Here is a 26387-nt window from a genome sequence, read left to right on the forward strand (position 1 = left end):
TTAGGGACCGGTTCCTTGGTTGTTTTGTGTGCCACACGGGATCCACGGAGTCAGGAGTTACCCCTTATCCGTTGCCGGCAGTTTGAGCCAGTGTGTGACCGCAGGCTGCATCAGAGGTTGCGGGGTCTGTGGGTTGCCTCAATGCCAGATGATTTGCCTCACCAGTGAACGCTCCAGTATAGGGACACTCTTTTCTGCTGCTAGATTCACCCCCTCCCTACATTTTATTTTGTCCACATTTTCATTGTGCCCTATGCAATTAATTCATTCATACCAGCCTATACCGTGTCCCATACACATTTTTTGATTTATGCTTATTTATTTCATGAGATTCTATACAGATTTGTTCTGCCCTTTTTGCCTTTTGTGACTTTGGAGCATCAGTTGTGGGATTCATTCCCATTTTTTCTGTAGTTCATTATCTGTTTTGTTTTCCCTGCACCCTCCTTAGTTTAAAATCTCCTCCAACCTTTTAACATCCTTCACTCTAGCACAGAAGATCCCTCTTCACTGAAGTGCAATGCTTCCCAACAATAAAGATAGCACGTCTCAGAAAAGGAGTCCCAGTGCTCTAAAAACCCAAACCCCTCCTTCCTACATCACTTTCTTAGCCATGCATTAACCTCCCTAATCTTCAACTATCTCCCTGCGGTAGCGCATGGCACTGGTAGTATTCAGAAAATACTACCTTGGAGGTCCTTGCCTTAAGCTTTTGGCCTAGATCCCTGAAATCATTTTTTTGGGACCCTCCAAATTTCTATAACTTTGTTATTGGTGCCAACGTGTACAAAGACCACTGGGTCAGTCCCAGCCTCTCCCAGCAATCTGTGCACCCAACCCGCAATGAGCCCCCCGGACCAAACAACCAAACTGTTAGGTTCATGCAGTCAGGGCAATCTGTTGCCCATACTACCTTCCTAATAATGGAGTCCCCTACCACTACAATCTTTCTTGGTCTGAGTATCCCGAGTCCCCTCTGTGCTGGAGGAACTATTCCGCTGGCTGCTAAAGGAATCACTCTCCCCTAGTCTTGCCATTCTTGCCCTAACATCCCCAACACACTTCTCACAGCGGTGTGCTCCCTGGAACAGCTGCTCCAAGTGCAAATACTTGTGGCAAGATGTGCATTAAGTGGCATTCTCAATCCTGCTCAATGTTGCACTATGAAGTATCACGTGCTAACAATTAACTGTAGTTCTCTATACCTTGTTTCACCCTTTCCTGGTTCCAACTCCTGGTGCTAACTCCACATTTCATACAAACAGCATTTGAAATCAAACAGTCACACAGATCAGGACACGCAACGCATCATGATCAGTCACACTTTCATACTGGATTTCCGCGTCCCGTATTAGAAAAACGTAAATGTGGCAACCCTAAGCAGGCTGAATATTTCCACTGGAAATAAGTGCTAGGAAATGACACTTGTTTGTGCTTTGAACATAATGTATGTACATACACAGAAATAATAACGAAATGAAGAAAGCTGTACAATTATTTTTAAATGCATAATTTTATTGGGAATGAAATTCATTACAACATATGCTAATACTCTATCAAAGATAATGGATTAACAGATTCTCTGTACACAGATAATTAAAGTTTTTGTCTGAAAAAGGATGTACAGAAGTGACTACTTTAGGTTTCACATGGCAGGGTTTCACATGAGCAGGCTGTGTGGGCATCCACCATGTCTGAGAAATCTTCCGACTTATCCAACTTAATATGCTCCTCAGGCAGATCGATCGTAGAGTCTGTAAGAACACGTGAGGAAGGAAGATCGTTACTAGGGGAAAGACTTGTGCTCTTCATTGGAAAGGAAAATACATGTTGGGAGAGGTCAATATAAAAAACATCCTGCCCCTGTCATCGGGTGTACACTGCAGGCCGTACAATCTGATACTGAGAGTGTCTCTTTCACATCATGGACAAGTGACTCTGGGTCTTACACCAAAGTACAAATGCTATTAAAGAGCTTTTCGTTGCAAAATGGGCCAATATTTGGAAGCAGTGAAAATCTAATGGAGCAAGTTGTGAGGACCACCTCTTTCCTTCTCTGGCCTGTATGCACACAGTGTAATTCCCTTCATGTGAAGGGTTAAAAGCTGCCCTATGGCTGAGCATCTGTAAGAAAGAATGGGCCTAAGTCCCCTATTTAATGTCCCGTACAACCTCCTCGCACTGCTATAGAAGAGATCAGCTTTATTCAACTTAATGGGACTAAAATCTTCCCCAGCATAGGGAAATGGCTTCAAATCATAACAAAGGGGGCCAAAGATACAGGAGAAAACGATGAGCAGTATTTATGACATCTTCATTTCCATCCTGTTTAGTCGAAATGTTTGTTGGGACTTTGTGTAATGAGAGGTGTGCCCATACTGCCCGGATCTCACACACTGCACAGTGACACTCACCAGACGGGAGGCAGTGGAAAGCAGTGGACACTGGGACAGTCTCAGTTGGAGAACAACCTTTGACACAGCGTAAAACTGGCTGAACAGAAAAGCATTTAGAGGCTCCTTCCTCACTTTCAATAGGTTTGTTGTGCTTCACAAGTGTGCGCTGAAGTTTGCAACCTATGAAAAAATAGACACTACTGATGAAATAGTACAATTAGCAAATAAAACCAAATCATTGGAATGAGCTGGAGTCCCCATGCATAGGCTGAATAATCATTTTATATCAGGACTTTTCTTGCCTGTATCTCATATCGGGACATTGGACAATATGCCGATTGGAGCTGTTTGTTACTCATTCAAAAGACTATTATTCAAAGTATTTAGTATTTAGACTATGATTTTATAATGCAGTGACTGAAATAAATCTCTAAGAGCATGGAATTCAGACATAAAATAGCAGCCAGACAATACAGATAGATCAAGCAGTCCGTCTTTTCAGCCACTGCCAGTGTATTATTGATCACAATAACTTGTAGTTCTGCATTTCTACAGAAAATTCTGACTTGGATAATGAGGAAAGGCAATACTGTGATAACAAGGTTCTTTATTAGTGTTTATATCACATTGCAATAATGGATTCATGTAATAATAGTTGATTCTTTAGCACCATACATCTATAATATAATAATATAATTATATCGATGAGAAGTTATGGGGGATTTATTTCTTTATATAAAGTATACAAGCTCTATATTAAATACCTCCGGAGCATGACTCTTCCGGGAGAAGCCAAGAATGAACAAAGCTCATTTCATCTTTGGCATCATAACCGTCTGGCGTCTGGTACTCCTGTTCTCTCTCGTCGTTATTGCGACCACACACACCGCAGGTCTTTCCTTTCATCCAAAATGCTGTTCTCAGCTGTATAAGGACAGGAAAAGCGTCGCTACATTGCAAGGGAAAATGTCTTGTGTTCTGGTTTGTGCGGCCCTTTCCTGTAGCTTGTCCAAGAGTTTATGCAACAAACATCACCGGCTGTGGGAGAACATGGGCTAGGGGCCTTGTTACTAAGCAGTGCTACATCATAAGGCATCTCCCAGCATTAACCCTTATGGGCTGTAAGGGGTCTCCCAGCATTAACCCTTATGGGCTGTAAGGGGTCTCCCAGCATTAACACTTATGGGCTGTAAGGGGTCTCCCAGCATTAACCCTTATGGGCTGTAAGGGGTCTCCCAGCATTAACCCTTATGGGCTGTAAGGGGTCTCCCAGCATTAACCCTTATGGGCTGTAAGGGGTCTCCCAGCACTGGAAGGTGACGTATGGAGTAGCATTGTGTTGTAAATATGGGTCCTAATCTAGGAACCGCAGGTCCACACTTCAGAGAACTGTGCTAAGTCCTAGCGGTTTAATGGACTTAAGTTGCACTCTAGTTTTTTTACCATTTAGTCAATATTTGGCTTTATTATTTAATTACAAATACCTTCAAAATGGTTCCATCATAGGTAAGTGTCTCAATCCCATGGTCTGATGCTGATAAGAAGAAGCCATTCTCCACTCTACGAATCTTGATCGCTGAACCTGCAAACAAATGAAATATACATTTTCTTCATGCAATTTTGATACATTACTTTTACCCCTCATGTTAACCCTTTGGACTCCGAATGCCACTTGTTCTTTACCTGAACGTGATGTATATGGAAGATTTTCCTTGGCTATTTCTTCACCATTGATCTTCAGTTTAAGAGATCCAGCTGCGTAATAAATGTCAATATCACTGTAGAAGAACAAATAAAACATACATTAGTATTTAGTAGTCATAGAATCAGATTTGATTAACCAAAAGGACACTTCTTAATTAATGTAGTGTGTACAGAGACTAAAAAAACAACCTAACAGGTCTGAACAGTACACATGGAGGAGTCTGTAACGTTTGGAAAGCTCTGTACAAACGATTACATCTTTGCTGATGCATTCACCCCGTGTTGGAAATTCAACCTACAAAGAATCTGCAATTCTCAGACTAATATGATTGCTAGAGCTTTGCACTGCAGGAAATCAGGGGTGAAGAAAGTAATCACCTTTACATGAGTGAAAGAGCCAAATATGAGTGCAGAATTCAGAGGAAAACACGGCCTTTTTGAATAGACGTTTGCCATATTGCTTAGACATTTTTCTGCGGGAGTATTCCCGAGAAAGACTCGTATCTTGTGCATGTCAGTAAATCACCTGGCATATCAGCTTGTATAGAAAACTATTTCATTTTAGACAAACAGCCATTTTCCAGTTCTGAAAACCCATGGCAGCCCCCTGGTTTGGAAGGCAAATTTCCGAACAATTTTATTTTTCATTATCCAAAGAAGAGGACCGGTGATAACTTTGAAGCTCGTGTTCAACAATAATAGTGTATAGCTAGTTCTTTTTGCAAGGAACAATCCGAGAGTTAAAATACTCTACCACAGTCTTGGTAATGGTTATGAAACATTTCAACTGGTGGTCAGTTGAAACTTCCCAGAATCCTTGAGTACAAGGCACTGAGCCTTTTACAAGCGACATATCTTTATGTAATACTTAATGTATAGTGTCTGTGTGATGTAAATGAATCATTCTGAGTTACAATACTTACTAACTGCCAAGTTTCACATTAACGTCCTTATGATTAGGAAACTTCTCAGAGTTCCTCATCATGACCAGAAATTTCAACTCAGAGCTGCAGTCCTGGGCTATGATATGGTAGCAGTTTTTAGGCATAATGTAAGAAAATTCTACTCCATTGAAGGTTTTAATTCGATTTTGGGAAACTGTGCATTCGCCTGGCAAGAAACAAACATAATATACATGTAAAATGATGGAATTGTAATAAGTAACACTGTAGTTATGTTTTTTTTGAGAAGCAGAAGCTCTGAAACCTCTTATCTAACCTTGCAAGCTTTCCAAGAGCACTGTGGGTGCTTCAGAGAAGACATTCCATGTCGGTGCTTGCAAGACTGCATCTGGTGTGCGTTGCCAAGCTGGGATTGCTATTGGGATTCGCAACGCTCTGTAATACAATGTAAGCTGCAATAGCAACAGTTTGTTAGTAAATATGCAGTCAAAAAAATTGCATTGTGATACAACAAATATATTGTGATGAATGATAAAAAAATACCATGGAATTATTTAATGTTTCCATTACATTTCATACTGTGCGTAAATATAGATCATCTTTAGATACGTAAGAAAATGCACTTACCGATGGTAGTTTGAAAACTGCATCAATGATTCTGGGAGAACTTAGAGACAGAATAATCTTTGCCTGATGTGACGGATTCTTCTTGAGATGTTCAGAGAATCCTAACAAATATGCAGCTCCCGGGACAAACTGAGAGACCCTGAAAACAAGATGCAATAAGCGAACCTTCAATAACGGAATACTGTGGCATTGCAACCAAAAGTATACAGCTTTTAGTCATTTAAATTAACAGTTATATACATTTTTGAACACATTGGAAATGTCATGGAGGAAAATATTGAAAATAAGGGGTTGGTTCCATTGAGGTGATGATGATGATGATGATATGAGAGGGAAATAGAAGAAGTTTGCCACAAAATAGGAAGAATCTTGTCCGAATTAAACTCAGAATTGGGATCAATTAAATATTATTAAATGAAATATATTAACATCACAACCTGAAGAATACTTACAGTCTGCCAGCCGACTTCAGTTTTGATGGAATTTTAGGCCAATCTACAGACAACCTCACTGCGGGCTGATTACCGAAGTGACCAGTTTGCGCCCTCACAGCTATCTTGTACTGTTGGCAATTCTGACCCCATTTGATGCTTGCCTATATCAGTCAAAAGACGAGGAAAGGTTACATTGCGCCAAATGCAAACAATAATGAATTATTTGTAACAGGGAACAGGTAATGCTCATTGCACAGGTTTGGGATTTTACCTGAGCTTCATGTGGACTAGAAACAACAGCGTCAGCACAAACTCTCCACCTGCTTGTTCTTGTGATGTCCACCACATATACCTGGATCTGAGGCTTAGATGTGTGAGAGTCTGCATACATGATCATCTGGTATCCTTGCTTCTTGTTGTCACTTCTTACGGCCTGAGCAGTAACAACCAGCATTGGGGGCTTATTGTCACCCATAAATTTTGCCTAAACAAAAGGAAGAGAAGAACTGTGTTTTACAAGGACCACCTCCGATTAATGAGACATACCTGGTTTAATGCCTGGGGTAATGAAACTCACCCGGTGTCTGAAAGCAGATTCACTGCTACTGCTGGACGAGCTCTCTTGGGAGGAAGCATACACCCCTGAAGCTCGCTTCTTGGTAGACTGGAAAGAATACCAATAATATTGTTTAAGGCGCTGTGATTACGGTATTACTTACTCAGTGCGGGTTTAACATAGACCTTCTAAAGGAGAAACCCCTCCAAATGTTTTTGAGGAAGACTCATAAAAGCAAAGAACGCTAAGAAATACTGTGCATTATGTTTGCACTTTGATCAGTGATTTTGGCATCTCCCATACTATACCCATTGATTTAATAGAAAACCACATGATTATTTCCCATGGGGAATATAACAACCATCTATTTCTTAAATACATTTATTTCTTTTAATTCTTGACATGTAAGTAATACAGAAGAGATTATAAAATGCTCTTCTCCAGAGAATACGCTGAAACAAGGGGAATGTTTAATTAAATAGGACCGTTACATTTATGTTTATACTATATAGATTTTATGCACTATGAGGGTTACTCACTAAAATGCGATACTCTCAATCGGGCAGTACACAGAAACTCCGGGTGCCTGGAATGGGAGTTTGTGTAGTAGCGCCAGAATGTCACTATTGCACTTTAAGGAATAACCCCCCTGTGTGTATGTTGTGAGTGTACACACAAACTACAGTAGTCATCCTGACCAAAAACAACATCTTAAAAACTCACTCTTTCTCTGTTTGCGGGATTGAAGCGGAGTTCATAGAAATGTCTTTCTCTCTGTGTGTAAAGAAAGACAGTACAGATATGTACAGCACCAGTGAAGCAAATGGCATATATTCTGCATATAAGACCTTTATAAAAATTGCAATGAATATACTGCTAATTACCCAGTTGCACTTTTTAATTTTAATTCTTTATGAATATTCCACAGACCGCAAGAAGCAGCTAAACTCTAAATGTTCACAACAAATGAAATACAATGTGTGATAATGAAATGTATTGAATGAGTCAGAGTCTCTGTCAGAGAATATGTGTCACATAAGAAGGATTCCTTTGTGGGCTGGATACAAATGTACAGTGTAAATCCTTTGGAGGTGTATAATGTAGTTGTCCCATAGGCGGGATAGTATAGGTTTATTTACCCTGTTCCTGACAGACTGGTCACTGCTGCTGCTGCTGCTGCTGCTGCTGCTGTCCGCACTGCTGATGCTCCACTGTTTGCCATGTTTCTGCTCAGGCTGATATTCATGTTTGTTTCTTTGATGTTCATTCTCAGGATCTCTGTTGCTGATTTTACCACTCCTTCTGTTGCTGCTACTGATGATTCTGTCATCTCTGTGTCTATTGTTTCTTTGTGGACTGTGGTTACTACTACTACTGCTACTACTACTACTGCTGCTACTGCTTTGATGCCGGTGCTTCTTGTTCTCCTGGTCCTGGGGATCTCTGTTTCGCTGCTGGCTGCCGCTTAATCTTTCCTGCTTTGGGTCATAGGGTCTTCTGTTTCTAGATATCTGTTTAGAAGAGGATGAAGAAGATGATGGGGAAGATGATGATGAGGATCTCGATGAAGAAGAGCTAGATGAGTATCGGGCCTTCCTGGCCTCTACAACTTCTGCAACTGGACCATCACCATGTTTGTATTGGGGTTTGTATTTTGGCTTCTTAGTTTGTTTCTGGCGCAGGCTGCTATTTCTGACCTGTAGTAGACACAGGAAAGGTAAAATATCAAAGTCTTGTCCTCTAATGACATTTATTGGTAAGCATATCAACTATACTGCTCTTTCAGAAACACTTACCATTATTTCATCATCAATGCCAAGAATCTTTTTCAGTCTCATTTGAACCACAGAGTCCTCAAGGTGTTCACCTTCGGTTTCCTCCACCTTTACCAGGGCAATTATTTTTGAAGCTGCTTTAGGTCCAGTTGTTATTTCCAGCTGCAGTTTTTCAATTGCTGCATCGGTGTGAGCTATTAACATACATACACAAGGGGTCAAACAATGCATTCCTACACATTTATACATCAGACTACTAGACATACAGTACCATGACTATTGAGAGCTACTGTACCTGGTTTTATAACTATCTTGGCCTCATGTTCTCCTACTGCTCGATAGAAATAGGAATGTCTGAGGAATGCAGCACTTTGGGATTTTCTTTCAAAACAAACTTGGAAACCAAAGTTAGAAGATTTAACACAATAATGATAAGACTGAGGACTGCTAGATGCAGAATGATGATCTGTTACTTCTGCGGAGTAGGCATATTTCTTGGACATCATTTCTGAAGACACATCCTACAGTAAAACAGAAAGAGAAAAACAGCTCAGTCATTATTGTAGAGTGAAAGCAACTTACAGATGTAACACGATTATTTTACCCACTGAAAATGCAGAATATTCCGTTATGAAGCACAATAACTTTTGTTACATCTGTTCTTTACAGTATAATTTGTGCAAATTCAAAATGTATAGATTAAAGCCAGAGCTAATGCAATTTGCAAACTAAATGTTGGGGCATTTTGCCAATCATTTATTGGTAGTTTAATTAAACTTTTTTTATTTGAATGCATCTACAATTCAAAGAAATCTATTCTGTTTGCTGCTATAAGACATGACATTATTTGTATTTTTGTATGATATAGACTATATGGTACATGGTCATATGTAGGTATAGCTGTAATAGACGTAACTGTTGTGGAGAAGACAATGTTATACAACACGTTATCGGTGCCGCATCTCAGAAAAAACTCATTCTGAAAAACTCAGCAGTCCATTTGATAAGCCCAGAGAAACATGTAATGCCTAATTTGAGGCGAGCTGGCAACTCTTTGTGTCCATGAGCAAGTCACGTAATGTCCCTGTCTCTACAATACTGAAAATTACATCCTATGGCTCATTGTAAATTCTGCTATGTACAAATCTCGATACTTTCTCAGTGCTATGTAACAATCATTTATTATGAATGATGTTATCTAGGAGAATTAATAGTGGCATTTATCTAAGCTTGCATGTTGATTTAATAGAGGGATCCCTTCTGTTGTGAGAGCATGAAAACAAACAAATATATTTCTATTCTAGCTCTACCCATTTCCTCATTGGTTACCATCATGCTGGCTGCTTCTGCTGAAGTCCTTCCTGTTGTCTCAAAGTGTTTCTTCTCAATGTTTGGAACGCTTCCTCTGGGCAAGATCGGAGTCTTCTTCGCTGCATCCAACTCTTCCACATTTCTTGTAACAGCAAACACCTGCGTGCTGTAGAATGAGGTAGATGTTTGTATTCCCATATTAGGGATATTAAACGAATGAAACAAAATGGAATGATTGATAAGATGTGTTCTGGCTTTGACTAACAGCACTTTATATAAGTAACAATCAGAGTTAAGGGATGGAGCGCTTCAATCTCTTACACGACCTTTGACATACAATAAATCCACACTAAACAATTATTATTGTGGTTATTATAATTACAGTAACAATAAAAGTCACATCCCCTTGGCCGTTACATGTAGATGCATATTAACCCCCTGGCTTGAGGGGTCTTAGCTGACATAGATACGGTAGAGATTAGTAAAAATACCTGATGACGAGAAGATCATTTTCTTGCTGGCACGGGGATGTCTCTATTTTAAAATTTTTCTCTTTAATATTCAGATGAGCAGTGAATTTTGCTGCCAAGTTTGTGCGCACTTTAGCGTGAAATTCAATTCCACTCTGAATCAGGTGGGTGTTAATCCCCATTGTAGCCATTGTGTGTATTGATACACTGTAAACAAAAAGGTAAAACAGAAAGATTAGTGCAGATACACATGGGAGGACACACTGTACATACATTATCATTTACTAGCTAGTACGGCCTCTTCTCACTGCATATATAGTTTGTTACTTTAGTGCCAGGAAAGTAAGGTCATTGGACCAAATGTATAAGAAGCATGCGTGAAACTCCGATATTCAGATCTTGGCTTCTTAACCACAAGCTCAGTTAGATACAATAACTAGGAATTCCGTTACCTCGGGGACACATCTGCATGAAGCTGCATATTAGATTCCAGCAGTTGTGCGACACTAAAATCTGAAGATGGAGGAGGAGTAACCTTTACATCACCTGTAAATACAGAATAGATGAAATCAGGCAAACTTGTATATACAGCAAACAACAATTATCTAAATAAATATCACATAAATGGTAACGTACTATTGATGGCAACATTGGCAACAGCAGCAGAGTATAAACTGAACTCCAGTGGAAAACCAACAGTGGTGGGAACAATGTGTCGAACTTCTGCAGCCAGCAGTGGCTGGACCCATTGTCCTACAAGTCCATTGAGAAGTTTGCTCACCACACTCTTTACCATTGTGTGTCTGTCTGCTGGTTCATTCAGTGCCTGTAAAATACAATGATATACAGGATCTTAAGACAAAGAAAGACACTGCTGACAACATACAAAAGGTAAAGTATATGGTAGATTTGACTGACCCGTACTGCACTCTGAATAACTTCTCTGTCGATTTCCCTAAAGTCCATTTCCTGGCCGAGTATCTTGAAGTAGACGGATAAAACAGGAACTTGGGAAGGCAGCCCCTTCCACCCCAGGAACTGCAGAGGAAAAGAAATGGGTCACTAACACCATTACAGGTAAACATATTGTGGGTGAAAAAGAAGAAAAGGTAACTCTTACCGTTTTCATCATTTGAGCGATTTTCTTGCGCATTGGGTACTGCGCAAATGGGATGTTTTGCTTTCTGAGAGCTTGCTCTAATCCTTCTGCTCTAATGCCAAACTTTAAGAAGACACAAAAATACCATTACACATTTAGAACATGGAGTATAATTTAATGTGAGGGTTGATCTATACTATAATCAAAGATTAAAGCGGTTCATTTACTAAAGCCTATGTCATATTGTTTCTTCCATTTAACTGGGCTTTCTGGGGCAAACTTCTGTGATATTGTGCTAATAATGACTGAATGCAGAATGAGCATCCTTTCATCAACAACTCCTTCATTCTTGTAAAGAAAACAAAAGTCACCTGCAATTTAAAAATACTCGCTAACTCTCCCTCCATTAGCTATACCTTCCTCTCAATTTGTGTTCTTGGATATAATGTGAAAATCTGTATAAAACTCTCCTACTGTGTATTTAAATAAGAGGCCAGAACCAAGCAGTGCATGGAAAATAACTGCATTTTATTTATACAGGCAAAATATCCAGCTAACTACCTTCATTATTCTCTTTAATTGTAACTATTCAGCAATTGTGCTGCCACATTTTAAAAAGCACCGTGTCCAATAATTGTGCCCAAATATTTACCTCTACGATGTCAGTTTGTACACCGCCCACGTATGCACGGAGTTTAGTGAGTATGAACACTGGGAACAAGGTGTTTGCACTGTTCACAATGAAGACTTTTGCTGCAGCGCCAGACATTAAAGAATCTATGGAGGCAAAACAAGAAATGTTCTGTCTTCTCAGCTGCTGCATATTCAGTTATAGGCAGTGATTCGAAAAACAAGGGGGGCTTCAAGAATGGAGCACAGTTTTATAATAGGAAATAGCACTTACACACGACGGCTACAGAATGGGCCCAGCAATGTGCTGTATCTCTTTACCGTTTAGGGAAGGAATGGCTTAGAGTTAAAGACGGTGATCTTTGAAGTGGAAGAAACAATCCCTGCACCAGCGCCTGGTGATGGGAATGAAGGGGTTGAAACTGGAAGTCTAACTGGCCACGTTTGTACCACTTACATTTGAAAGTATCTAGACGGATAGCTTTGCTGTACCGGTATCCCAGTCTGTCAAGGGCTGGATTCAAAATCTTAAGAGCGATGTTGCATGCAGCAGCCCTAGGAGTGAGGAGGATATTATAATTAATGTATGACTAAAAATGATGAAGAATAATGAACCCTGTTAATGACCGAGCCTCGCGGGACTGTGACACTTTGTGTTTGTGCTGTTAGGCCGAAGTCACTTACAATACAAATTATTGTTCAACATGTGTGCAACCGAGACGCAAAACATCCCAGGAGTTATACACTTACCACACACCCTGTTCCAATTGTGACAACATCATACTGAGTTTAAATGTGATCTGCGCATGCAGAAAACCATGTTACGTGTATCTTAGCTTTCTTACCCTCTTCCTGCTAGAGGCGCCAGCTATGAATTGCAACGCTAATACGATTAGTTGCAAGTTGCTCTGAGAGCAAAGGGGTTACTGGAATTATTACTTTGCTGTATAGAAATGGTACTGTATGTAGTATAATAAAGGAAATACTAAGCAAACACAATGATGAACCAGACTAGGAAGATTTGTTTGGGAGTAGAAGCTCTCTGTGTTGCATACTTACAGCTGCTCGAGCTGAGGCACTCTGCTTCTGGATAAGGCCTTCATGTGGGAGTATGTGAAGCTTGCAAGCTGTAAGTTCACTTTGCTCTCCTTTAGTGCCACATTAGCAATGGTTGCTACCAATGCCATACCTGGTTTGGTCTCAAACAAAGCCACACATGCTATTATCCGAACCTCAGTGCGGACATTGCGGTCCATGTAGACCTGCAGCAGGATGTCCTGCACCTGAAAGCAAGAAAACAGTATTTCACAAACTTAACCTGATAACATATAAATAAATAGCCATTCCTGTGAATGAGATGTAGTTTCAGGCCTAGCCAGTTATAGTCATAATTAACGATCTTGCACATTGAGATGCACATGGTATGTGTGCCTGAACAAATAAAACTTTATTAATGGAAACAAACAGTCAGTGTTAGTGTCTGACTTACTTTGCGTGGGTCTTCCTTGGCGATATTCCTGAGGGCCATCACAGCATCAGTCTGAATTCTGACCGGGAGTTGGGAGGCGCTGGAGGAAAACCCTGGCAGGAATTTCTGGATACGCTTGATACTTGCAGGCTGCCCGGCATTCCCCAGAGCCTTCAGTGCTAGAGAGATATCCTCCTCATGGGCCTTGTTGGCAGCTTCAGCAGCTAAATTATGAAGGGGCTAAAACAGAACATGTAGCACTGTAATAATCATGGCAACATCATCCTACAGAGCAAACGGGGAACCCCAGATCCCTCCCGCAACAAATGGGATTTGTAAAATTGACCCATTAGCCACATATTGTATGAAAACATTATTAAAGCAAAGCTTATGGCGGCTTTGTTTCACCATTTCCATGGCATACTGACCATCGCTCCCTATTTATGGGGAGACGTCTCCATAATGCACTAAAGAATATATCATTATTCTACTTTCTCCCTGAACACAGATCCTTCAGCCCAGTGCAAGACAATGGAAGATGCAGAGATCTCACACATTTTCCTACCGGATCTCCCTGAAAATAATGTTCACGTTGGATACCATGTTCCTTGGGGCAATTCTGGGCTAAATAAACTACACCAAATGTATCCAGTGTCACAATTATTCAGCTGGCTTTTGCTGATCTGTTAGCAAGTTTGGTTTAGTAGAATAAGATCTGAATGAAGAATACTCTGCATTACTACTCCTTTTTAGACGTGGAGTTAATTGGCAAATATGTGTCAAATAAATCAATTCCATTGAAAACAAAATACATTTGTCAATATGTCCAGTAATGCACTTTCTACCCTACAGATGCACACGTTTTGCCTTTATATATAGACCCCGATATTTCTATATAGAGAGAATACACTTACCTCCAAAGCGGACTCTGGACATCTAGATGAAGATGCACAGTATTTGTTCACCATGGACCCATATGAAAGGACTGAAGCTTTGTACAGCAAAGGAGATTTCTGTATTTTTGGATCTGTTATTAAATCCTACAAAAGAATAGGAGCGATAACTTAGTGAGATCTGCCCTGCAAATGTGGGATCTTCCATTCAAATCTCAGGCAGATCTGGGATTGGGACGTATCAAGCAGCATGTTTGTTATGTCTCAATTCATTATTTCAAGAGTTTTCATTATTATTATTAATAGTTACAGTATACATTAGTTATCTTTATACATGATTTATATCATTATTTGTGGCTTCACAAGGATAAGAAAAACCTATTGTGTCTCAATGTATCAGTTGTATAAATGACACCGCCTCAGTGCCAGAAATGAGTTCTGTGCTAAAGTTTCAGCCTCAAAAATAAGTGCGGCCTAGTCAGAGTTCCCAAGAGATTCGCTGATGAAACGTACGGAAGCGATTTGAAATGTATGCTGAGTGGCTCTAGTAAACTGCAGTGCGAGTGTAATAGCCATGGCCGCTTCTCGAGAGGTAAATTCCTGGGTGTGAAGATTCTGCTTGATAAACTTCAGGGCCTCAGATGTTCCAATTACAGGGATAGCATTCAGTAGCCAGCGCCTGGATCAACATAAGAGATAATATCATGAAAGATGATCTATTGCAGAGCTACATCAGAAAGAACAGACGTTATATTTAGGGTACCGTTATTAGGGCATTTATTATAATTCTACAAACCCTGCTCATGCAGATGCCATTAACAATTTAAGGGTGCAGACAACGTATACAAGTGGTTGATATATAATAATTTAACAAAGAGATTGAAAACATGAGGAGTGTATAACCATAAATACTTCAAATACAAATGGAAAAGGTATTAAAAGTCACTATATACTTATTATAATGATTGCTTTTAGCATCTCTGTCTCGGTGCGGGTGAGACGAAGAAGAAGAGAATCTCCAGGACTTTAGATGAAAGATGCCACAAAATATAGAAAAGCATATTGTAGATTTTAATTAGTAATAATTATTACCTGTGCTGAGGTCGGTCAGAAAACTGCTTCCAAACCGCCTGCAGGTTCTCATAGTCTAATGTGCGCAGAAGCTGAGTAAGTTGCAGGAATTTGGCTGGAGCGTCCGCATGTACTTGCTGCTGGTTATTCTGTACCAAATGCTGCAGAGTTTCTACCACCTAACACGGGTAATAAATATAAAGACAATAACACGTGTACACGTCAGTAGGAAATATGCATTAAACTCACAAGTATCATTTAGCATAAGCAGAAAGATTTTGGTGTGGCATTTTATTCAATAAGTCCCAGTAAATACAGTATCAACTCTTAATGGGAGTATAACAATGAACATTCTGCACTATATACTGCACTGTATCCAGCACTATATCCTGCACTGTGTGCTGCACTATGTACAGTACTGCACTATATACTGCACTTTATACTTCACATCCTGCACTATGTATTGCACTATATACTGCACCAAATCCTGCACTATGTATTGCACTACTGTACATCCTGCACTGTGTACTGCACTGTATACTGCACTATGTACTGCACTGTATACTGCACTATGTACTGCACTGTATACTGCACTGTATGCTGCACTATATACTGCACTATGTACTGCACTATGTACTGCACTATGTACTGCACTATGTACTGCACTATGTACTGCACTATGTACTGCACTATGTACTGCACTATGTACTGCACTGTGTACTTCACTGTGTACTGCACTGTATACTGCACTGTGTACTGCACTATATACTGCACTATGTACTGCACTATGTACTGCACTGTATACTGCACTATGTACTGCACTGTATGCTGCACTGTGTACTGCACTGTATGCTGCACTGTATGATGCACTGTATACTGCACTATGTACTGCACTGTATGCTGCTCTATGTACTACACTGTATACTGCAATGTATACTGCACATTCACTTCTGTCTCTCAATACTCATTCTCACTTGACCAAAAATAATAGAGACCGTTATTATTCTGCTACTGTGTACTGTTTTTTCTTTGGTTTACAACTTAGTGATAACCATCAGGAGATTCTTCTTCCCTATAATAGTTTTTCTATTGATACTTTGTGGCGCTTAGAGACTATAGGAAACAGGCCGTGAGGGCAATCACTGCAATCATTACATTGTTCCAATAATGTTTTGTGTCTGTGTTCCTGAGAAGACTGTGGTACCAGTGTATTCCTACTCAGTAAATGCCAGCTGCATTATGTACCTGTGCCTCGGGACTCTTGGTCCTTATTAAATTGATTGGCATCTGGAGCATCTCCGATGCAAAGTGATAATGGAGGCCTCCGCGGTTCTGCATCTGAGTCTGAGGAGCGTTCAACTGGTTGTTTTTGGTTCCTGACCAGGTAAGTTGTTGTCTAAGCGATAGAAAGAGAACATAGCATAGGATAAAATGTTCACATCTATATTAATCCACATGTGGCACTGAAAGTGTTAATAACATGGAAGGGGATTACTTAGCAATGTCTGGCAATGCTGCAGGCACAAGGCACAGAATGATGCGGTATGCATCACTTTGCGAATATATATATATATACTGTATATATATACATATATATATATATATAGAATAAGAGACTGGCATTAACATTCTGACTCTTCATTATAAATCCCTAGTTACTTAGGCCCCTATTCCACAAATACAAATCAGAGTAATACTCAGCGATTCATTAACTTAAAATTCAAGTGAATGGAAGATACTCCATCATTAACTGTGTGTTACTCACTTCTCACCGTATTGAATCAGGGACCTTATAATACTTGCAATACAAACGCATTTCCTGTCACTCTGGCGCTCTCTCGCGATGAGACTAACTTGTGCTATAAATGCATTGCCATCTATGTGTAGTGTTTTAATAATAATAAGGCAATATTACACTGAAATGCTGATAGCCGCGCCAACGTTCACAAGGTGTGAGCGACATCCGTGGGAAGAAAACGTACTTTAGTTTAGTTTAGTCAGACTTCAAATGATTTCATTGTTAAAGACTGGTTAAATGAACCTAAGAAGCAGCCCGCTCTTAATGTTCAGTGTTAAAGAGCCTTCTGGGAGGTTGGAGGCTTTCGCTCAGCCTTAGAGACACCCACCTTGCTTCCATAACAGCAGCGCCCTGAAGTTCAAAGAATGGAGAGAATTGATACACCTCCCGGGCTGTAACTTCCATGATGAGTGCACCCTGACTCTTTCTCTTCATCTTGTATGTATATGTAGCCGTTCCACGTAAGTTCTTCCCCATCTGAATGCAAAAAGAAAGAAATGTTAATTGTAAAGGGGAATTTAAGACTTATTTTGCATCTAACAAAGCTCTGTAAAACAAAGTGTGTACCTGTTGACAAGATGGACAAGTTTCCAAGTAAGCCATGCCGATATTCTTAGCTACTTTATCTTCGCAGTTATTAAGGTCTCTGGATTTGATAATAGTGATTCGGTCATCTCTTTTATCTTCCTGGATCACATATCTTGTGTGGCAGACTCCACCAACTCCAGTCTGTAGCACAAACAAAATGCCGTTAGTAAGGCAGGCAGAATAATGGAGGCTGTACATAAAAACAATAACAGAAACCAATGAGTGTAATTATGATGTGTCACATTTACTGTTAGAGGAGTCAACAAAAAGGCCTCCAGCAGCACAGGCATCACATGATGAATAATGTACCTTTACCAAATAAAGTGTTTAAAAGGTCAAACTAACCTCTTGCAAGTCATACGCATTTTGTGACGTCTTGGCTGTCATTTGAATCATGGTCAGGATTCCTCTGTAAATATTGACCACAGTGTCTGAAACTTCCTCTGAGGCGAAGATGGATCCAACCCGTCCATGGCTGTATTCGAACCTGATAGGTTTTGTGAGCTGTTCTGCAATAACCTGGGTTAGCTTAGAGGATCGAGTGAAGGGATCTTTGGGCCACACGCCATTGTACTCCTTAAATTCTGGAGATTGAATCTAACAAAAAAGAGCAGAGAAACTTATATTGTAAAGCTCTGAAAGAGCAGTCAAATTCCACTGAATTCATAAGTACTCATTTTCAGGAACCCTCAAACTTTTCCAGTTTGCAAAAATGTGTAATTATTATGTTGGAGACATTTGGCAATTTAAAAATTAACATTTTTCAATTAACGCTTAAATAAATTAACAATTTAAACCCCAGTGCAAATTCCCAAACATTACGTAGCTTGGATCAATGTTTTAATTGATGACAGACAATGAGCAATACAATATTTATATCACAGCTGTATTATTTTTACTGCCTTTATAATGTTATCAGGGAGATTTCTATTAGCTAAAATACTATTAGTAATTGTAAATCAATGACATGAAACGTGTCAGGGGCAGCTAGCTGCAGGATTACCTTTCCTGCCAGGAGATCTGTAATACATTGAGAAGTGTTGCTGACTTTTCTGGCAGCAAATATGATTATTTGAATGAGTGAATGTTAAAATGTAGTGTTTCCAGTAAGTGTGTTACTATAGTTCTGTTAGGGCAGCACAGTCTCTATTGTTATCATACAGTTATGTGCAGTGAGCATTGGACTTGAACTAAGTGGGGTTTAGTGGGGTGTACTGGGTTTCAATAGACAGTGATATAATAATTACTGTCACTTTACTGAACCCCCATTTGTACTTCTGTACATGAACACTTTGGCATTATTGGGGTTAATTACTAAAGTCTTCCAGCAGCAACACTCGGGCAAAATTGTGTTCAAAAGAATCTCCGCAGATTTATCAAGGGAAAACTCTAATAGCTTTCGAGATTACTTTTCTTCATAAATATGGTGCTGATTGCACTAGGATTGCCCCAGTTTTACAGCTGGGAGAGTTTAGTAAAACCCTGCTAAATGTGCCCACGAAGGATTACTTACATAAACAGAACAATGTATATTCAGAACTTATTTCCTATATAGGAGAATGGTTTCCCTTACCTTGAGAAGGTAAGACTTCTGTGCAAAGCCACTGATCTCCACCTTGCAGTTCAGTTTAATACCGGCCTGGGCTAAGCCATTTTCGGGAAGTCCACTCCGAATAACCGCCTCATAGTTATACACAGTCGTCTTGCTCTCACTGAAAAAAGGCTCTGCAATACATATGAGACGCGTTTCACACGAGCAGCCCGCAGAACATGACATGTATGTGCAGCATGGTACAGAACAACAGCAATAAATAATATACAAGACCTACCAACGTGGGATTTTTCCGAGCCTGTAAGAGAAATGAGAAACAGCAGAAATTTACTGAAATGAAAAACTCTGGGACAGTTTGAAAACTATGATATTTTAGTCATACTACAAAGTATCTCTCAGCCTGAAAATATGCATGTATAATGCAGTGGGGGCGTGCTGCAGTCTTTATATATCCCTAATGTGTCAATTGGGGTATGCATGAAGTCTAAATTGGGGCTATTCTGGGGCAAAATAAAACTGCACCAAATGTAGCAAAAATCATGTTGATTTCAGTGGGATTTTGTTCTTTAATGGATATGGTGCCGAATTGCCCCACTTTTGCCTTGATACATAGATCCCAATAATTCCATCTGCAGAGCCCATATTTGGATAAAGACAAAAGGTAGAAATACTGCAATACTTACCCACAAGGGTGAGCAGAAGTCCCAGAATGATTCCCCTCATGGTGATGGCGAATAGAGATCCAAGAACCCACTGCGGCATTTATAGCACAGAGATCTGGGACACGTGACTTTTAGGATAAGCCCATTTGGCGACTTTGTATTTCTTTATCAGGTCGTTCAAACAAACCTCTTACACGTTCACCATATTACGTTTACATTTGAGAAATCTGCCCAAGGGATTTCTGGGTCACGTTTTTTCAACCTCGCTGATATATTTCAACAATATGTATATAACGCAACTAATTACACAAGTAGCAAAATATATTGCATGTTTAGCTATATTTTGTATTTGATATTGTTTTATCATTGTGTATTGGTTTTAGATAAGTTACAGGTTACATTAACTTTGTCCAGGTCACTGTGACCAGACACTGGACATCTGATCTTATGTAGTCAAAAATAACTATTTAGAATCATCAAACAAAGACCAACATGAAGGACACACAATTTTATCCCCAATTCACATTATTTTCTTCACCATGACGAGCTGTATTATCCATACTTTAATAGTAGCTTACACCCTCCTTACAATACAAACTCAAATGTGTAATAAATGTACATGTACACAGAAAACCTAGTGTAAAAACATTGAGTTATTCTTACTCTCTCGTCTGGAGACACATTCACTTTTGATTTGATATTTCATTTACAACACTGAAAAAAATCTTAGATACTTGAAATTCATTGATAAAAGAATATATGTACAGATATTTGAGACATATTTGGTGTACTATAAGATGTCAATAATAACTTTTGTTCTTGCCAGTTAATTGCAGCTCTTGGTCTCCACTTTCCAGGTAAATGTGCATCACCTAATCACCATTTGAGGCATGGCGATGCTCTGCACCGTTTTCATTGTTATTAGACTGAAGAGCTAGGAGCACGTAAAGGTAACAAGCATCATTATACTGTACTCTGCTTTGTCCACATTAGCAAACTACAGATTCCTTGTTCCAGGTGCTATCATCACATTACATCAAATCACACTATGTTATAGATTTTGTTTAACATTAAATGGTAATTATATCACATTCTATTGAAATATATATAAGACGTGATGGTGCTTGGGGATTAGAACAGCATTATAGTGGGCCCATTTGAAATGGAACGTTTATAAGGGTCTGATAGAGTCATACAGGAATTAGGCAAGAGGTGGACATCTGTCTGGATCTTCCAGCGACTTTATCTGAAAATTCATATAAATGGACAGCTTTCGATGAGCTCGTGTTCTACACTTGTAGCTGAACCATTTAAACCCCATCCTTCCTCCCCCTCCCCCTCCCCTACTGCAGTCTCACCCAAAACTTGTCATCCACTCACACTCATCCTATCTTCCCGCCATGACTACTTTATCCATGCAAGCACTCAAAGCCTTCTGCAAACAACCACAAAACAAGACTAGGGTGCTGCCTGTAGACATTGCTTGCTTGGGATGAATGGTCCAAGGCAAGGGCACCCAGGTATTGCCTGATATACGTATCCAGGACTATTGCCTGGTTTCTTATCTGTCGTGTCTGTTTTGAAGAGAACTGTGAGTGTTGTTGCCCCAGGGTGTGTGTGTAAGGGTCCTGTGGCCAGTGTGTGGTATGTGGTATTTTGTGGCTGACCTGGCTGCATGCCTCCCTCTGCTCAGCTCCCGGTATGGGGAGTGTGTGGGGGTCGAGGTGCGCTGCTGGGAAGCGGGCATTTGGGTCGAGGGGGGAGAGATGTCTCCATCCCCTGTCCTCATTCAGAAGATTGAGACCATCCATTGCCCTTGTCGGTACCCCAGGCGGAGGTTGTCGGAAACTAAGACCCAGCAGCCTGGGGTCCTGACATCAATCCCCCTCCAGCTGGGAACCGGCGTCCAGATAACAGCTGTGAAAAAACTAGAGGAGCCCTCCGGATATAATGCTTAAAAATGCTTGGTCAGTCATCCTACTGGTGCGTCAGGTGATTGGCTTGGGTCAATAACATGTAGTATTTATCACAGAGACCTGGCTAACTGCTGGGATTAATAGTCCAAAATAACTCACAATACCAGGTAACAATGCGCCACGGGCGCACAGCAACAACGGCACGCTGGATGCGGGACCACAGGCAGATCAAAAATAGAAAAAGAGACACTCCATTGATCTTCCAAAGATGATCAAATGTTTTGCACAAGCACCAACGTTTCCGTTCACTTGCGAACCCTTGACAAAGGTTTTCAAGCAGACCGAAACGTTGATGCTTGTGCAATACATTTAATAATCTTTGGAAGATCAGTGGAGAATCTCTTGTTGTATTTTTAACTGCTGGGATTGACATTCCTTTGGGTGACCTAGTTCTTACAGGTACTCTATGTTGCATGTTCCTAGGGAGGGGGAGGGGTATCTTATATTTCAATATAATCTGCATCTCCCACCCCCGTCCCAGGGTCAAGTCTTTAGAGTATATGACCGTTCGCTGTGCCATGCATGACAATCAATCTTTGTATTTCACCATAGTGTATAGGCTGCCTGGGCAATGAAGGGGGGATTTTGTGACTCAGCTGCTAGATGTGGTCACTCCCATAGTAATGGAGTTCCTTGGCTCTGTGGTGCTTGGGAACCTTAGCGTGTTGGTTTATGACCCAGACAATGCTGAGGCTAGGGATCTTTTGAATACTGTGGGATTTAGTACATTTTCTCCCCAGCCAATGGCCAAGCCCTGCTAAAGCAACTGCTTGCCAAACATAAAAACTCAATAGAAGCTGTAACAAATAGCGATCTGAGAACGTATTTTTTGCCTTAAAATATATATATATATTATCATCATTATTATTGTGGTGGACACAATTATTAGACCAAGTAGACATGGAGATCAACATGCACACAACCTGAACAAGGAAGTGTAGAAGATCCAGAATCAATACAAGCAAAAGATCTGATCAGTTTCGTGTCCTGTGATCTCCCATTTCTGCTCTACATGGACATGTCCCATATACCTCTCAAGATTGTAGCCTGCAAAAAGCAGAGGCAGACAAACTTAAGTGGAGACTGGTAATAGCAAATGTTCTGGACTTCCAAAGACAAGGATGACGTATTAAAAAGCCCTTAGACAGCTGCAAGAAATGACCTTGGACAACAACAAAATCCCGATTTTTCAAGATGTCTCCATTGATCTGTTAAAGAAAACACAAGGCTTTCAACAAATTTGCTCGGAGATGGCAAAAAAGCGCATAAAGTTTGCCCTCATTTACCCAGCACAATTAAAAGTATTCTGCAAAGAGGCAACTAAGACTTCCTATACACCACAAGCAGCACAAGACTACTTTGCGGGCCCAGAGGACGACTACTCTGCCCTACAGACAAGAGCCGCACAGCGAACGTAGATGGAATAACATATCTCTGATGTCCTTCCCAAGGTAACCCCAGACTGGGTGCTGCTGCGACTGGAAAAAAGATCAAAATGAAACAGGACTGGCCTCAAGGACCTCAGAGACCAATAGTGGGAACCTCAGGCCATTACCAGGTCGCAACTCAAGATGATTCTTGATTTCAGTGTCTGTAAATTCTGATATTTCTATGTTCACTTGTTATTTATCCACTTCTGGTTTAAAGACTTGTAAACTTGTTGTTTAATTCCCACCTTTAGGAAGTTTAACTGGACTTCCTGGTATGGCACGCGTGAGAATAGTCGCAGGCGACTGAGCTCCAGTGAGCCTCGCTCTGCTAAGGAAACTCGCGCTGGAAAAAATCAAGAAAGAAGAAAAAAACCCAAAGTGATCTACAGTGCAGACCCTGGAGCACCATGGCCAGCTATCTGGGAAGCAGGTCGGCTGGAGCAGCTAAGCAGAAGAGAGCGAGAAGAGCGAGAAGAAAACAGATTCTCCTAAAATGGCCCCTGTGGAAAACGTTACAAGGCAGCAGGGAGAGATAGAGGAAACACAACAGGATACAGCCCTTAAAGAGTCAGAATATGCTGATATGGCCAAAGCACTTGCAACAGAGCTATTGCCTGCATTAAATAAGAGGTTTGACTCCCTGCAAAAATCCCTTGAAGATTTTAAAGAGGAACTCTCCTTGAAAAATGTAAGATTGGGGGAGGTGGAGACTAGAGTGGGAGATTTGCAAGATGATCTGGGAGAAACTCAGTCACAAGTCCAGGAACTAAAAAAGAAAAATCTAGCTTGGAGGAAAAGGCAGATGATCTTGAAAATAGATCCAGGAGGAGCAATATAAGAATTATTGGGATACCGGAGTCTGTGACACTATATCAACTTATGGATTTCTGCTCACAATGGCTCCCGAAAATGTTGGGGTTAACTTCAGATCTGGCTACAATCAAAGTAGACACAACTCATGGGAAATGGGGAATGGGGAAGTGAGAAATATCCTTTGAATGGGGGCACTCCTAAAATACCCCAATTGCAATTGGTTTGCTAATAATATGCGTCCCAGTTTAGGTATCACTTTGTACAGGTAACCAGTATTCCTTAGGACTAGCAATGATGAGACTGGTTATTAACGGGTACAGAATCTGGATGTATAGGATATTGGCGAGATCACATACAAATAAAGTAAAACAGTTTTAATACATCAAATACTTCTTACACTCAAACTTTAAAAACGATTACAATGCGAGGGTGATGGTAAGGTGTAACACGGCTAATAGCAAACACTAGTAATAGTGAATGTACATGAAATCCCCGATCCCAACTTAACTGGCTAAATGCTGATCGTAAATAAAGGGAAAATGCTGCACACTGTCAAAAAGATGAATACGGGATACAAATACCGGGGCTGCTGGTTCAGGACTCTCTGTGATAATCCAAAGTATAATGAAGGGTAAAGGAACAGGGTGTTACTGTACACGGGGTGTCACTATACACAGGTATAATGAAGGGTAAAGGATCAGGGCTCCACGGATTTCTAAACAAACTCATTTATTGCCAACAAGATAACTTGACGTTTCGGCCACACTTCGGCATATTCTGCCTTTGAGAAAGGCCAAGTGTGGCCGAAACGTCAAGTTACAGTATCTTGTTGGCAATAAATTAGTTTGTTCAGAACTCCGTGGAGCCCTGTTCCTTTCCCCTTCATACATGCAGATCGTGACATCACTGGCACATCCCTAGGCACGCCCACGGATGGCGTGCGTACCATGGCTGAAGAACACACCCACTTCAAGCGAGTGACGTCACGGCCGCGCACTCCTCCGCATAGGCGAAGGCCCCATGGCCCCAGCCTAGTTCTGATAGGTGCTGATAATTGATGAACCTATCTGCAGCTTGGTAATACAGAAAGTATATCACACAGCTATTCCTGAGTAAACACACATCTGTATGTCTCTTCAAATATAGTAGACAATAGTTGCAAAAGAATATCCTTTAGCATGATGATACAAAGATAACAAACTTATCTTTACTGACACACATAAACTTAATACTATATAGCAGTACTCCCAGTACAACCAATATCAAACAAGGTCCTACAATGTTATGCCCACACCACCCCGGTGAAACCACCAAAGTACTGATGTGCCCTGGGGACCTAACCACCCTGGTGTTCACAGAGTCAGGCCCACCCAAATAGTGTTTGTGTGGAGTAGCGCTACCCACTGTGTATGGCTGTTGGTGCACTTTGATACCATTCTGGTCGTAGGCCTGTAGGGAGTTGATCCGTCGGACCACAAAGTGAGCCCACGGCGCGGTCTGTCCGGTCCTCTCCCGCAGGCGTCCGCCTCTTGAGGGAGCTCCAGTTGGAGTGTGTCCCTTTAAATGTCTATGGTTGCCTGTGGTCTGGTCCCAGACCGCAGCTCACCGAGTGGTGTCCGTCACCGGTGCAATAACCTGACCCTATAGCACCACAAGCTATTTGTGATCGGGGCCTAGCTGGGACCTAAGGGAGATACCTGGCCTAGTCAGGGAGCCACTTGCACCTCGACACTACCTTACCCCTTGCTGTCCCTGCTATGATTGCCGTGGTCTGCCTAGCGCACCAAAAGTATCCCTTTTCTTGCCGGGGATACTACAACCCTATTGGCTGTCCTGCAGCACGTGTGGTACGCCCCTAGAGCATGCTGGGACCTGTAGTCCCCATGTGGCTCTTGCGGAGCCATCTAACATGGCCGCAGCATCTCTCAGCCACTGCGCATGCGCATGGCCTTAGCCGTGCATGTACAAAGAATCAAGATGGCGGCCCCCACTTGTCGGGTATGCCACGGAGCTCCGGGGCTCCAGCACTCCCACTGCTCACCTGCAGCCACTTCCGGAGCGGCTCCCCGGTAGCCCGGCAGCTCCGCCAGCTCGTGGCATAGGTAAGCGGGGAGCCCGGCTACATATACAACAAAAGACAAAAATACCCAAAGCTACATCCAATGTGACAAAATACATAGTGTGACAAACAGCTTACTCCGGGGCTCCGCCGTTTGTCCGGGACTGTTAGAA

At 41.0% G+C, this 26387-nt stretch overlaps 1 protein-coding gene and 1 long non-coding RNA gene across 3 annotated transcripts; one reads left to right on the forward strand and one right to left on the reverse strand.

Moving 5' to 3' along the window:
* Window positions 1–1524: 1524 nt before the first annotated feature.
* Window positions 1525–19997, reverse strand: LOC142503464 (vitellogenin-A2-like). The gene is made up of 35 exons (XM_075615658.1): window positions 19958–19997; window positions 19552–19572; window positions 19296–19447; window positions 18068–18319; window positions 17702–17863; window positions 17463–17611; window positions 16582–16732; window positions 15358–15515; window positions 14779–14944; window positions 14287–14412; window positions 13394–13612; window positions 12964–13187; window positions 12362–12459; window positions 11927–12051; window positions 11296–11397; window positions 11094–11213; window positions 10812–11001; window positions 10628–10721; window positions 10197–10382; window positions 9724–9871; window positions 8690–8915; window positions 8416–8588; window positions 7759–8316; window positions 7343–7393; window positions 6641–6727; window positions 6335–6547; window positions 6082–6224; window positions 5630–5768; window positions 5319–5454; window positions 5024–5210; window positions 4080–4174; window positions 3881–3978; window positions 3161–3320; window positions 2415–2576; window positions 1525–1754 (listed from the first exon to the last, which is right to left on the reverse strand). Exons 1-35 carry the CDS (start codon window positions 19995–19997, stop codon window positions 1639–1641), a joined length of 5427 nt encoding a protein of 1808 aa, XP_075471773.1. The 3' UTR covers window positions 1525–1638.
* Window positions 7534–14000, forward strand: LOC142503465 (uncharacterized). 2 transcript variants are annotated; one of them, XR_012804026.1, is made up of 5 exons: window positions 7534–8264; window positions 9699–9883; window positions 10271–10339; window positions 11137–11252; window positions 13881–14000. It is a non-coding gene; the product is annotated as an uncharacterized LOC142503465 (long non-coding RNA). The 2 variants fall into 2 exon arrangements; XR_012804025.1 differs by lacking the exon at window positions 10271–10339 and having other exon boundaries at window positions 7541–8264.
* Window positions 19998–26387: the final 6390 nt, after the last annotated feature.

The sequence above is a fragment of the Ascaphus truei genome, chromosome 10 (assembly GCF_040206685.1).
Source record: "Ascaphus truei isolate aAscTru1 chromosome 10, aAscTru1.hap1, whole genome shotgun sequence".
Taxonomy (NCBI): Eukaryota; Metazoa; Chordata; class Amphibia; order Anura; family Ascaphidae; genus Ascaphus; species Ascaphus truei.